The sequence below is a fragment of the Odontesthes bonariensis genome, chromosome 12 (assembly GCF_027942865.1).
Source record: "Odontesthes bonariensis isolate fOdoBon6 chromosome 12, fOdoBon6.hap1, whole genome shotgun sequence".
NCBI classification, from domain to species: domain Eukaryota; kingdom Metazoa; phylum Chordata; class Actinopteri; order Atheriniformes; family Atherinopsidae; genus Odontesthes; species Odontesthes bonariensis.
The window spans coordinates 17,150,664-17,164,775 of NC_134517.1; the positions used below are offsets into that span (position 1 = coordinate 17,150,664).

At 40.0% G+C, this 14,112-nt stretch overlaps 2 protein-coding genes across 6 annotated transcripts in view; both read right to left on the bottom strand.

Moving 5' to 3' along the window:
• Positions 1 to 2,344, bottom strand: part of sox1a (SRY-box transcription factor 1a) — a 96,564-nt gene extending 94,220 nt beyond the window's left edge. The window contains exons 1-3 of one of the 2 annotated variants that reach the window (XR_012772537.1): positions 2,114 to 2,344; positions 1,876 to 2,039; positions 1,654 to 1,753 (exon numbers count right to left, since the gene is read on the bottom strand). The gene's annotated coding sequence lies outside the window, so the exon portion shown is untranslated. Of the gene's footprint in view, positions 1 to 1,653; positions 2,040 to 2,113 lie in introns of both variants that reach the window. The other variant, XR_012772536.1, reaches the window with a different exon arrangement.
• A 4,339-nt stretch (positions 2,345 to 6,683) lies between these two features.
• Positions 6,684 to 14,112, bottom strand: part of arhgef7a (Rho guanine nucleotide exchange factor (GEF) 7a) — a 28,825-nt gene continuing 21,396 nt past the window's right edge. For 2 of the 4 annotated variants that reach the window (XM_075479348.1, XM_075479347.1), the window contains 3 exons: positions 10,648 to 10,759; positions 7,889 to 7,943; positions 6,684 to 7,590 (listed from right to left, as the gene is read on the bottom strand). In XM_075479348.1, coding sequence (XP_075335463.1) covers positions 7,468 to 7,590; positions 7,889 to 7,943; positions 10,648 to 10,759 — 290 coding nt within the window. In that variant the 3' untranslated portion in view covers positions 6,684 to 7,467. Of the gene's footprint in view, positions 7,591 to 7,888; positions 7,944 to 10,647; positions 10,760 to 10,808; positions 14,072 to 14,112 lie in introns of those variants that run through there. The other 2 variants (XM_075479350.1, XM_075479349.1) reach the window with 2 other exon arrangements.

Consider the following 14,112-nt stretch of genomic DNA (forward strand, 5'->3'; position numbering starts at 1 on the left):
CATTGCTCTGTCCAAATCTCTCCCTGACAATGTGCACATGCACATGTCTTGGTCCAACACTCTCCCTCTTCCCAGTTTCCATCAATGGACAAGGCCTGACTGGAATGGCGTAATTCTGTGGGATAATTCATGGATAATTTTGGGATAATCTCCAGCAAACCATTCGAAACGCTGCCACCCAGTTTGCCCGCAGCCTGATTAACAGGCACCGAATGCCAGCCACTTGTAGTGACCGACACCGCCAGCAACCACTCTGGTGCATGCAAATAAACACAAACAAACGATGACTTCCAGCAGGGAAACATTCAGCTGTACTCACAAATAAATTCGCCAGGTCGCTAAAGGCACACGCACACACACACACACACACACACACACACACACACACACACACACACACACACACACACACACACACACACACACAAAAGATGAAGACAAACAAGCTCAAAACATAAGAATGTAAAGACATCTTGTCAAGAGCAAACCATGCATGTGGAGAGCAAATACATTTAGACCTTTCCATGCCCAAACATGCACGTCCACACACACACGCACACACACACGCACACACACACAGATAGCTGAAAGGATTTTCATTATGCATGATTGCCATCTCGCGGTGGGAGTAACCATGTGATTAAGAATAAATGCATAACCTTAATTTGGACGTGCTATTAAACAAAACATTTTACAGCCTAATCTGTTCGTAGCCACATCCATAACGCAGACTGATTTTCTTTCAAGGATTTATAACCAAGCTCCCTGCTGACATCAGGCCAGTGAAAGTAGCATCATGTTTAAAACATTTAAAACTCTGATAGAGCATTAGCAAGAAAACACGACTGACCTTGCATTACTGACAATTGTGGGTTTATATGTTTCTATAAAGGTATCACTTTAGTTTATGTTGAATTTCGGTCAATAGGCGCTGGCAACTCTGGCACATATCTTGATAAATGCTGACATCTAGTGGCTCAAAGCAAAACTACAGTGTAAGGTGCCATCAAATTACAATGGTTGGGTTCAAGTTAATACCACCACCTCTTGGTGAATAGAGCCACATCACACAAACAACAGAGAAGGAGGCTGATCAAATTTCAAGGATGTTAAAGCATTTAATTATTAACACTCATTTTGACCTTATAACATTTTGATCTCACCACCTAAACAATTCGTTGAAAAATAGCTTTGGGCATTATTTAAAGATATAAAGTGAAATGACAAATTGCCTCTGAAGTGATGGCTGATTATATTATGTTATTTCAACTGAAATGAATTATTGTGCTGTGAGACAGATGACCTCATACACAAGCACAAATCTGTGTGCCTTTTAAATACATTAGTACAGGCAGGTAAATTAACACCTATGAGCGTTTCTAGTACATCTACCACTTTCCAAACTCATACAAAGTTTTACAGTCGATGGAAAACTTTACAACTACAGAGATATTATGGTGACTGTGAACCACATTCAAAGTATTTGGGTAACTTCTCATATTTCCCTTGAATTTTGTCATTCAAACAGAAGTGTGCATATGCAAATAAAATCTTGCCTATTAGCGCAGGAGCATGCAAACACTGACGCCAACTTAGACACACAGAAATTCAGCTCAAGTCCACTCATAAAGTACCATTTTAGAAATTACTCACCATCTCTCTTCATTTTAAAATCCCATATCCTCATATCCTTCATATCCTCTCCCTCCACTCCTGCAAAACTTTGTCCACAATGTACTGCACTCCAGAAAATCTGAACACAAAAGTATGAAAACTGGAAGTCAAGGTTGCAGGACTGTTGTCCTGAAGCATCCAGATCAATCACCAGTCAGTTTGTTGGGATCACTCCCCAAAGAAACATTAAAAGCATTTAACTGAGACAGCGGCTTTGATCAGATACAGGAAGCAAAGTCTCTTCAGTCAGCCTGCAACTCCTTAGAGCACTTATGTCCAACACTCTTTTGGTCCTGCCGACAACTCTCTCCCTCTTGAAGCATGAGTAAACTCCACTGAAGATCACCACAGAGAAGCAGCTCGACCTGCACAATTACACACAGTGACAGTGAGAGATAATCTGCGTAGACTGATATAGCAAACTGGCAAGACAGCTCACCTGTTTTTCTCAGCAACCCTCCCATCTCCAGGCAGTGAAAGCCCTCCTGTCAGATTTATACCACCGCAGACACACCGGTCTCCTCTCCTCTTCACCCCCTCGCCTGTTAGACACCGACTGTATTTGCTCTGCTCTAACTCTGCACTTGAGCAATCCACTCTATCAGCTCCACCACTCTCGGCTGACTGCCCAACCTATTCCATTTTATGACACTTTCACACACTTGCCTTCTCCCACGACTGCCAAACCAGTCACATGTAGACTTAGAAGTACTCAGGACCATTTCCCCAATCTCCCGCCCTCCTCGCCTCATCCTTATCTTGTCTATCTCACCTATTCCCATCATTTTCACCTCCCTCACTCCCACTCACTTTCCACTCCTACTCACTTTTGGTCCTTTCACTTCCTCTATTAAGTCCTCTGCCTCTACCCAACCATTACCAATTTTCTTTGACCCACTATTTGCTATTAGTCCCTCGTCTTTCTCCTCCCCTTCCTCTTATCCCTCCACTCTCCATCGCGGTCTCTGCCTATCCTCCTTATATATCCCCAGCCTTCGCTTTGCCTTCTCCCCATCTCCAGCGGCATGAATATATTATTATCTACACAATGGAGCCCTGCTTATTGTTTATGAATTACCAGCCTTGCGGCCAAACAAAGCCTATTTTCATAAGAAACCTCCATTTCATTTCAGCTCCAATTAGATTGGGGGCTAAAGAATAGGAGTCCTCAGGCCTCAGCCCCTAAGGATGGCAGGTCCATTCAGCTTCATTCAATGGGGCCTTATTGCTTTCCCATACAAAAGAGCACGTGGATGGGCTTTCAGACTGAAACACCAACCAAAAATGACTGGGAGACAGTACTGTACAATAACAAATCTTTAAAGAAAGGACATTGAGTGCTTATCCTCCCATCCATCAATTCATCCCTCACTCTTCGCTTTCTTCTTCTCCTCCCTTCGTATATTGTAAGACCTGGACATTAATGACAGACAGTTGAAAGAGAAAGGAGTGAAAGAAAGAGAAAAAGAAAGAGGCAAAGCAGCTCAGTTTTTCACAATACATGTCAAGTCTAAATGATCACTGGCTGCTGAATAGACTAGGAAAGGGAAAAGAAATGAGTCTTGTGTATGGATGTGTGTGTACAGCTGATTGATTCTCTGCTTTGAGACTCGAGAGAAAGGAGTGAAGGAAAGAGAGAAGAAGACCTTGGTGCTTTTTTTCTGAACTCCACAATAGTCGAAGGGTCTGAGCAGTATTGTGGAGCACCCACGGTGACAAGCTGTCACTCTGTCCTGGTAGCAAGAAAGAGTCAGAGGAAGTGAAGAGGGGCAGGTCAGAACCCAGATAATATGCGTCTGTCTTCTCATTTAGTAAGTTTCTCACCAACAAATCACTCAACAGGAAGAAGAAGGCTCTCAAGTCTGTCGCTGTGGAGATGGAGTAGAATTAAAAGAGCTGGAACTCCAATGTTAGCTGCATTCTGTTTGAATGGAACAACAGCTTTACAGTTGGCATTAACATCTATTCTGGAGGAAATCTGTTTAGAGCAGCTCCAGGTACAGGTGTAGCACATTCTGAGGTGGTCTGTTAGCAGTGCGCACATGAATGTGTTCTCGGGCACATTCAAAGACCACCCACTCTGCTCACATTCTCAGCCTAATCAGGTCATTTACAGCAGAATAGACACAGGAAGCACATCGCTGCCTGAAAAATCTACACAATCAGTCTCGCAAACAGGAATAATATACGTATTTACTTGAATATGGGACAAGGAAGTTAGACCCCATCACAAGTGGTCACTCAAGATGCATGTTTAGACACATTCTAATATCAGGTGTAAACTAGGCCTCGTAGATCCAGTTAAACTTAATATCAAGGCAAAGGCAATTTTCTACGATCTGGTTCATTGTTGTGGACTAAGTGGCAGTGCGCCACCCAAAATCTTTTATAGAATCAAGCCAGCAAGGTCAGAGCGTGGCGACAGTCGACTTTATCTTCAAAGATCTGCCTCACAGAATGAATGCGAATTGTGCCTTTGTTCCCATAAAGGCAATATTCAACATGAAACAAAAGGCCAACGCTTTCCTTAGTAACGACTGGACAAGGTGACAGTCACAATGAAAAGGTTGACATCCGTGCTTGTTCATCCAGAAGCAGAATAGGATAATCTTTTCCACAAAGCGTGTCATGATTACCTGGTTACACAATAGAATTCAACAGGCTGCTTGTTTTAAAAGGAGGTGGCACACACACACACACTCACAAGATGAAATCAATGACAAAGCCATATCAGGCTATGTTTTTCTTAAATTCTGCACTTTTGCTTAAAGGCGGGGTAGGGGATCTTTTTCTGGAACATTTTTTTACATATTGCTTGAAATACTCTTCACACCCTCATTGCAACCAATTAATTAAAAGTTTTGACACAAATATGAAAAGTTTTAGTGGCCTCTAGAACGTACAATCTAGGAAAAACACTATCCAATCATTGTGAACGGACCGTTCACAATGATTGGATTCTGATGCCGTCTATCAAACTGCAATCTGCTCCTCCCTCCCCCTCCCCCTACTTCCCCCTCCTTCCCCCTCCTTCCCCCTGTGCGCGTACCCTGCTCCGTGAACGAAGCTTGGCAGGAAGCTAAACTAGAGCCAGCTTGGCTAGCACCTAGCATTATCAAACGTATAGTTAGCATAAACTAAATACTAAATACGGCAACGATCGATGCTTGCTGTCAGAACAGCGCTCGTGGACCTTCGTGCTCGTGCGCGTTCATGTACTCTAGAGGCGTGCCTTCGGGGGGAAAGTGAAGAAAAGGGTTGGGACTTTTTACCTGTGTATTTTCAAAATGCAGCTTCGCTGGACTCAAAATCCAGGATCTCCTACCCTACCTTTAATGTAACATGCCACTGAGGGCCATTCTTACTATTTCTACAATCAAAAAACAGTTAAACTGGTTTAACTGATTAATAACTGTTTAGATCACACCTTGCAAATCCTTCATTGTTGTAGTCAATCATTCAAATCGAGATTCAGAACTCTGTCATATACATGCAGATAATGTACATTACATTTAACATTCATAACAAGATTGATAAATCCACTTTGTGCAGCAGGTTGTATGACATGACAGCCATGGTAGCAATACAGGTGTTCTGAGGTAGTCTGGCTTTTATGCTGGTGCACTTGGGTTAAAAACTAACTCAGATAACTGATGCCAACTCAGATAACTGATGCCAAGTCTTTTTTTTGTTTTTTTTTGGTTTTATAGCTAACTGCTAACTCTTCCCACCCCATTTTCAGCTCGACTTGGGCCATTTTCAGCTAAACCAGCACCAGATGATCTTCACTTGCAAACATTTCAACACTTTAAGGATAGAAGGTAAGATATTTCTGCCAGGAGCTGGTGTAACCCAAAGCACAATGAGAAAATAACTAAAACAAACAAACAAATAAGTTGCTCCATGCACTCTGGACGCCTAAAGGTTAAATATTTCCTGGCTTAAACATGTAAACATTTGTTAACTACTGGACCAGATGTTTTTCAAATTGCAAAATACAAACATAACAGCCATAATATTAATCATATAACACCGGATATTTTCCATTGTATTAGCACAGGTGTGATAAATGTCTGTGACGCTGACGCGTCAGTTAACGGTACGACTATGGCGTAATTAATGTAACCCGCGTCTGTAATTAAGTGCACGTGTGTCTTCCCTTCTGCTCCAGACTTTTGCAAATGACTCTGAGTGAGCAAAAACCTCAAACTCAGACTTAGCACAGGCGTGAACTGAACACAAACACAAAGCTGTCTCAATGCTCCGAATTCATACTGAACGTAGTGCGCTTAAATGTAAATACAATAAATAACACTGCTCTCACTTATCTTGGTGATGAAGAGCAGCCTTTCATGGCCGCTCCATGAGGACCTTTAGTGATGAGCGGAGATGGAGACCTGGAAGATGTTCCTCCGGCTATTCCTCGGGTAGGTTAAAGTAAATAAACTGTGGAAGAAGGTTTTAGACGTGATAAACACTTAAAACAGCGGGACTCCGGGTGAGGTTTGCAATTAAGCAGCGGCCGAACAGAAACGGCTTGCCCCGAAAAATGTCATCTGTCACGTGATCAAACTGCTCCAGAGTTGCCAAGAGAGTCAAGTGCAGGTAGTGTCAAAAGTAAGGAGTCCTACCTGTCTGGGCGAAAAAGTTGACAAAAGAAAAAATAGCGTAAAGCTGAGAAAATATGGAGACTGATTTATAGATTTAAAGGTAGAGAGAGACTTCTAAGTCTAGTCTGTGCTGCTTGAGATAATTGAAAAATAAACTTGAACTTGATCATTACGGTTAAGGCTCTGTACCCCAAGTTTTTGCCTTTTTGGTAGGGTTCACGATTCCAGGGTCATTGAGTGTAGTGAGGCGTGCTTAATTCTGAAGGGCTCCAGGGCTTCACTTGTTTGTGGAGCACAAGTTCATTTTTCTGATTGTGAATCAGTGTGTAAAAGAGAGCATAGCATCCTTCATCCTTTATGGCGCTGGGATATATTTAGCAGCTATACAAAGTCTTTCTTCATTGAACTTGTTTATTTCTCCCAAAGGAAAAGGCTCATCTTTTAGCAGCATTTACATTATACAGTAAGAGTTCAATATTTGTACAATTCACTTGGGATACCCAGAAAGAATGTCAAACTGCTTAGTGGTCAAACAACAAAGATGACAAAAAGATTTAAAAAAAGGGGGGGGGGGGGCATTAAAAAAAAAAAAAAGACTGGTTTCCTGGCACGAGGTTCACTACAGACTAAAGAAACATCAGGCTTAGCCCATGTCTGAGAAAGGTCCCTGCAAAAATCATTCCATGAAAAATTAAATAACACAAAGGAGGTTATGAAATGCCATGGTTCAAGTTCAGACTTGTCCAAAGCCTGACCACTAACACTATTAAAGTACCATTTATGTAACACTAGACAGTGTTCCTGTTACATTTTAAACAAAAGGATAGCAGGTCTCTCCTGTTAGCGTTCTTCCTGAACACAGCCCTGGACATTTGATGATGGGCTCACCTTGGTGCTCAAGGAATGTTACTGTGGGACAGATGGTCGAAGCACTTCAGCTTTACAGCTCAGCGAAGCCCGTCTATTAAGCAGAGTGGCCAAAACAACACTTATCTTAGAGTACACATTGACATCCATCTCAAACAAACACACAGTTAATAGCTTACATATGCACTCTTTATCTCCACCACACAACCAGCCTTAACTTATGTATGCAAGTGCATGCATTTTGCATAGTGCAAGCAAGTCCACACATAGTTTGCACGTTCTTCTTTCTCAGTGCTCATGGATGTGAATGCGAGCTTCACAGGTTCGTCTTCTCCCACGTCGAGTCATTAATGCTCTTTAACACCCTCCTCACAACTTTTTCTAAGTCTTTCCTCGCTCTCTGCTCCTCCTCCAATGACCTCTTCATCTTCTTATTGTCCTGTCGTGGTAAATAGTCGTGTAAGTCGAGTGTTGTGGAACAGATTATATAAAAAAAACCATTTACTGTCTTAGCCTAAAGTGACATTGTCATCGGAACAATGTAAATCTCCTATGATAACACACATATTTTAATCAACTTTGTTCATACAATACAGACATTATATTATACAACAAGCCCATCATTTTTCATATATTCAAATCGAAGCTAATTTGTCCTTCAATTCACTCGTCAGGTACAGTAAGTCACATGATTATGATCATCTAGGATCCATTATGAAAAACCAGCACACATTCACCTGTTTCAACTCTTGAACTTCATCTCGCAGGGCGTACACCACGTCCACCAGGCTCCTTCAACAAGATTAAATTTACATTCAAATTTGCATCAGTCAGTCAGTGGCATTGCATGCATAAGTGTTGTTAAAAGACTTAACCTTAGTACAAAGGGAAAGCAGTTTCAATGTTATTTCGTGACAAATTAATGAAATAAAAGCTCTCAAATGGACTCTGTGATGAATTTGCTGTGGACTGAATGAGGAAAATGTTCAAGATTTTGTCTAATGACACTGCGGTAATAAAAATAGGATCTTTTTTAGAGCAGAGGGACAGTCTTGAAATGCTTTAAGTGACCGCAAGCTGACACTTGTCTCAATAGGCTAATTTTAAAAGAAAATTTCAACAGCTGTTAGCCGTCAGACGCAAGAAAACAGTTGAAGAAGATGAGCTTTTATTGGGAGTTCAGCTGAATTAATTTACACTTTAGCTGTATTGTTTTTCTAAATAAAAAAAAGATGGAACTTTTGAGCATGTGCAGGGCACCTAGATCCATTGCAGTTTAATTGAGTGTATATATGGGTGTGTTAGCTCAGTTTTAAGAAGCTTATTATCTGTTAGACTAATATGTTGACGTGAGTTTTAAATGTGTAATTTTGCTTTGAACACACACAACAATTTATTTTTTTTCTAAAACCAATCAGTTGGTTTACAAGAATGTCTCAAAGACATACAGGGCTGGATGACTCTGAATTTTCTGCTTCTAAATTCAGACAAAATTGAAGTTGTTGTCTTTGGACCCGTGCACTTGAGGAAGAAACCATCTAGGTAAAAAGTTACTCTAGATGGTATTTCCTTGGCTTCTAGTACTTTCAACCAGGATCTGTCCTTTGACCCATATATAAAACAGGTTTCTAGGACTGCCTTCTTTCACCTTTTTAACATTGCCAACATTAGGAACTTTCTATCTCAGAGTGCAGAAAAATTGATCCACGTATTTGTTACATCAAGATTGGAAAACTGTTATTCTTTACTTTTGGAACTTCCCATAAATTCTCTGAAAAGTCTCGAGCTGATCCAACATGCTGCAGCCAGAGTTCTGATGAGAACTAGAAGGAGAGATCATATTTCTCCAGATTTAGCTTCTCTTCATTGCCTCCCTTTAAAATTCAGAATAGAATTTAAAATTCTTCTCCTCAGGCAAAGCTCTTAATGACCAAGCTCCATCATATCTTAAAGATCTCATAGTTTAATATTTTTCAAACAGAGCCCTTTGCTCTCAGAAAGCAGCTTTACTTGTGGTTCCAAGAGTTTCTAAAAGTAGAATGGAAGGAAGAACCTTCAGTCATCAGGCCCCTCTCTAAACCTGCTCCCAGTATATGTCCAGGAAGCAGACACCCTCTCATCCCATCTAAAACCTTCCTTTTTGATAAAGCTTATAGTTAGGGATGGCTCAGGTGACCCTGAAACATCCCATAGTTATTCTGCTATAGGCCTAGACTGCTGGGGGACCTCCCATGATGCACATCTCCTCACTCTGCTCTCTTTGCTCTCCACGTATTGTTGTCATTCACTCGTGTTTCTGGTGTCATGGTGCTTGTTTTCCCCTCTTTCCTGTCCTCTCAAGGCCCAGCTGGTCAAGGCAGAAGGGCACCCTCCCATAATTGAATGAATATTAATTTGATTTGATTGAATTATGTTGTTCATTATTTTACAATGAAATGGGATTCTAATTTGCTTGAATTGGACTGTATCTTTGTCTTGAGATGACATTTATTGTGATTTTTTTTTTTTGTCTTAAACTGAATTGAACTTAATTTAATTGAATGTAAAAGTGCCAGCATTAGGTTTCATAAAAACTGTTTTTAGGTTATGTTTCCTAAAAGGATTTTCAATTGATGGAAAATTATTATTCAATTATCATCAAATGTGTTATCGGGGTGTGACCTTTGTAATATCTAAGAATACTTGTCTTAATATGTTTACAGAGCTTCAAGAAGGCCTGAGGGCTAAAAGCAGTTGAATTAAAGAGATGTAGGAAGAGATAGCAGCCACTTTAGGAGCAGATAAATCAGTAATTTGGTTCATTCAAAAGAAAGGATTGCACCAACGAGCTCCGCAGCACCAAAAGGGCCAGAAGACGTCAAAGGACCCCCAGAGTGGACGGCTGTAGATGTCAGGAGCACATTCAACGAGACTGGCAAATTATTCTCAAATTGTATAATCAACAGGCACATTTAGTGGAAATCAAACCATAGGTAACACTCATGAATTGAGCCCTGATTAGAAGCTGAATGAAAATATTTGGAAGGATAATACCAAGAAAAATTGGTACCAAGAGGATGGAAAAACATGAGTTTGAAGAAAGAAAAGAAAAGCTCATAATCCAAAGCGCCATATCATCTGTCAAATATGCTGACGGCAGTGTGATGGCATGTGCGGCTACTGGCAGAATTGGGTTACTGGTGTTTATTGATGGTTTGGCTGCTAATTAAGGTAATATGATGAATCCTTAAGTGTAGAAAGCTATAATTTATGTTCAGAAACAAAAGCATCAGAGCTTGCAGATGGATATTGAGCCTAAAGATACAGTGAAAGTAACCTAAGAGCTTTTAAAGGTGAAGAAAGAAACATGTTTTGAAATGGCCAAGTCATGAAAATACATCATGGATGTTGATTTTTACTTTTTACATGTGAGTTACATGTCAATTTAATGAAGTAAAAGCTACGACTTTAAAGGCCAAGGGAGAAGTAGGAAATGGAGATGAATTTGCCATCTTACTTTTCTTCCAGTGCACTTTGTCCGTTACGACTGGGATCCTCCACTGGGATTCTCCAAAGAACTTTCTCCTCACCAGGGATGATCATATGCAGCCCTGTCTCCCTTTGCGGCCCTACATCAAAACAGAAGAGCACTGAACAACTGATACATTACTTTGTCTCACCTTGTAGCACAATGAGTCAGTCATTATTACGCCATTACTTTGCCAGACAACAATCTAAAGAGAGGCAAATGGGTTGCTAATAGTAGTGTGTTAGTCGTGCGCAGCCCAGATTCTACACAAAACAAGAGTCAGAGGATAGTGAAAGGAAATGAAAGGCAAGGAAAGTACACTGAAATGAAATAGATCAAACACAATTAGGTCTTCAACAAGAAATCACCAGAACGCCAGTGTCTATCAAATGACAGATTTATTCAAAACTCATGATACAGCGTTTGGGACTTGAACAATTCAGCAGTGTAGAACAAATACACTGAAGGCGCCGTCTGCAGATAAGACATGGTCACATCATGTGTGAACTGAATGCAACATTAGAGCACACAGAGGTTGGTTAAAGACAGATAGTCTCTTTACCCTGCCTGTCCCACAGTTTGACTTTATAAACCACAGAATACACCTGTCACAAAGTATAGCACATGATATCAGGACAGTGATATTCTCAGCTCAAATACTCATAGAAGGTGGAATGGATTATTTTTTTTGTTTCATTTTCCTTTTTGGCTCCAAGACAACTAGTATTTACAGAAAGGGACATTATGTGCTCTTTATATTTTAAGTTCACACTGACAGCATTCTGAGGTTGAATGAGTAGTTCACATAGACATGTTCCAGTATAATTGCAGTCACATGTTTCTCTCTTTTTTTTTTTTTCTTTTTTTCAACCTTCAGCATTATCAAAACACTGAAGGTAAGGCATTTACACAACAAATGAGTATTCACTTTACAGTAACACTGAATACTTAATTCTACCTTCAGGATTATATCATACATACTCCAGGTAGATGGCAAAAAAATACTGAATTTAACCAATTCCAACCCCCCCTCCCACTGGCCCGTGACATGATTGTGCAAAATAATTCAAACATTTCATTTTATATTTTAAGTGTAAACTTTGATAAAGACCCATAGAATGTTTTTTAAAAAAAAAAAAAAAAAAGATAAACTGATTCTTCCAGGGATCGTTTTGTAAACATTGAGTTACAGAATTTAATGGGGTTTAAAAAAAAGCCTGTATGCAAAAATTATACGTACATTAAATAAATATTTTTCAGAAACGGCTAAAACTGTAACATGGACCAATATATTCCTTATTTTGCTCACTTTGCTTACTGTAAGAGGATGTCAACCTGTACTTTTCGCACCAACACTGGAAAAATACTTCTTCATAAAAATAGTTATTAATGCAAGATATAATGGGGAAGTCCCACAAGCCAGCAAAGGCTGGTGTGGCTCATGAGGAATTAGCATAGGTGCTAGTTTGTTGTGACGTGGGATATCTGTGGATTATGTTACGCTAAATGGATCAAATTGTCAGTGTTATTTACTTTCTTATCGCGCAATACCATCTCATAGCAGTAGTTACAGACACACTTTTCTTATTTACCCTATTAGTCTCATAATAAGACTGACATCAACACATCCTTGTAGGTTTAGGCTGGAGTTGCAATGTCAATGTAATGTTTTTCTTTGACCTCAATGAAAAATGTGCAAAAAAGGTGTCCTAATCTACATTTGCATGACTCCAAATTAGTAAGGCTGTGTGAAAATAATTAGGCATACATTTGAATGTTGTGGCTGCAAGGAATTGTGGAACGGTCTTATATTGTATTTTTTCTGTTGAATCTTGTGCTAAAGGAGATAAAAGTCAAATAACTGAAGCATCTTCCTTTTGCTTCAAGATAATTTTCAGTGTAAATAGATCAGTGGGATCGATCTGACATGCAACACTAGGCCAGAGGGCATTATTTTCAAAAATATTTCCGAAAAAATGACCATAACTACCATAGAAGACATATCTATTAAAAGAAGACATTCAAATTGTATAACAGGGTTGTAACGGGTTTAGTCTGTTTTCAAAAGTTAATTAATGAAAGATTTCAAACATAGTATAGATGCAACCTTGTGACACTGAGAGGCATCGCTCTATGTTAATCAGGATTTTGGTAGAGAGATGATGCAATAAGGGGAGTTATTACAGTTGAGGAGGTTAAGGGTTTGTAATAATATCTAGTCTTATTAGTAGTTTTTTTTTTTTTTTTTTTTACTCTCTGCTTCTGACCTGATGCAAACAAATGGAGTTAAGTTCCATTTGCAATGCCCAAAAAAACCCCAAACTATTAACATGTTTACATACCACTGTAGACAGTTGTGTTCTTTCTTCGTCTAATTTTCAATGGATGAACAGATCCTAAATATAACTCTTTTAGTCGACTGCCTTTTATCAGTTGGTAACCCTTGAGTAGATAGTGAAGAGCGTGTAATTATTTCCCGTCTCTGCTGCAGCTACAACAAAAGATGAAGAATGGGCTCGTACTAATGGGCAAGGATTTTGAGTGCTTTCTGGGTATGTTTAATTTTTTTTTGTTCTGCTAAGGGCTGACAGCATGAGTACAACTACAAATAATGAAAGCATAATGATATGAAATGTTGTAAATTTGTATTTATATTTGACATATAAGTCACAAGTCCAGGCACGTGTGTGCCTGCTTGTGTAGCATCTGTGCTATGTTTGAGCATACATGCTCCAAAAAGACATACTGAAGAGAAGTAGTACACTGTAAATTGAATACAGTCTGTCCTGAATTGCATCTGAATATCAGACAGGAAAAGCTTAGTCCCCATCTCTCCCTCCCCTATACTCTACTCCAAAATCCCCCCCCCGAATATCCGCTCCACCAGATTTATGGTCAAATAAGGGAAGTGGTCACATTCAAGATAAATGAACAACAATTACCTAACACTTACTGCATGACAACTACAGAAAGATAGGAGGCACATAAAAGGGAAAGTGGCAAAGGCAACAGGGAAATGCTTAAAACATCTTCAGACTGTTGAAAAATAAATTAAACAAATAAGTTAACCAAAACATGAACAAATATAATAGAAAATAAATAGATAAATAAAAAAAAATCTATTTCTTTAATACGTTGAAGGTATAAGAGGTAAGCGCACTATACGTTACATTAGAGTACAGCCTGGCAGTGCCGTACGTTCTTTAGTTCTGGTGCGAGATGCAGCTCTTGCGCGGCACTGACCCCATCCTGTAACTGTGGGTGGTCCAGATGGAGTCATAGTCAGAGTCTTCCGAAAGGTCAGAGCTCAGCTCTGGCCGAGACACACTGCTACGGCGGCCCAGCGACTCTACGCAGGACTGGTCAACGTCAGCAAGCACGTGGTTGTGCATCAGGTCAGTGCCCTGCCAGGCTGGTCGGGGGCAGGCAAGGTTCACGGCGATGTAGCAAATG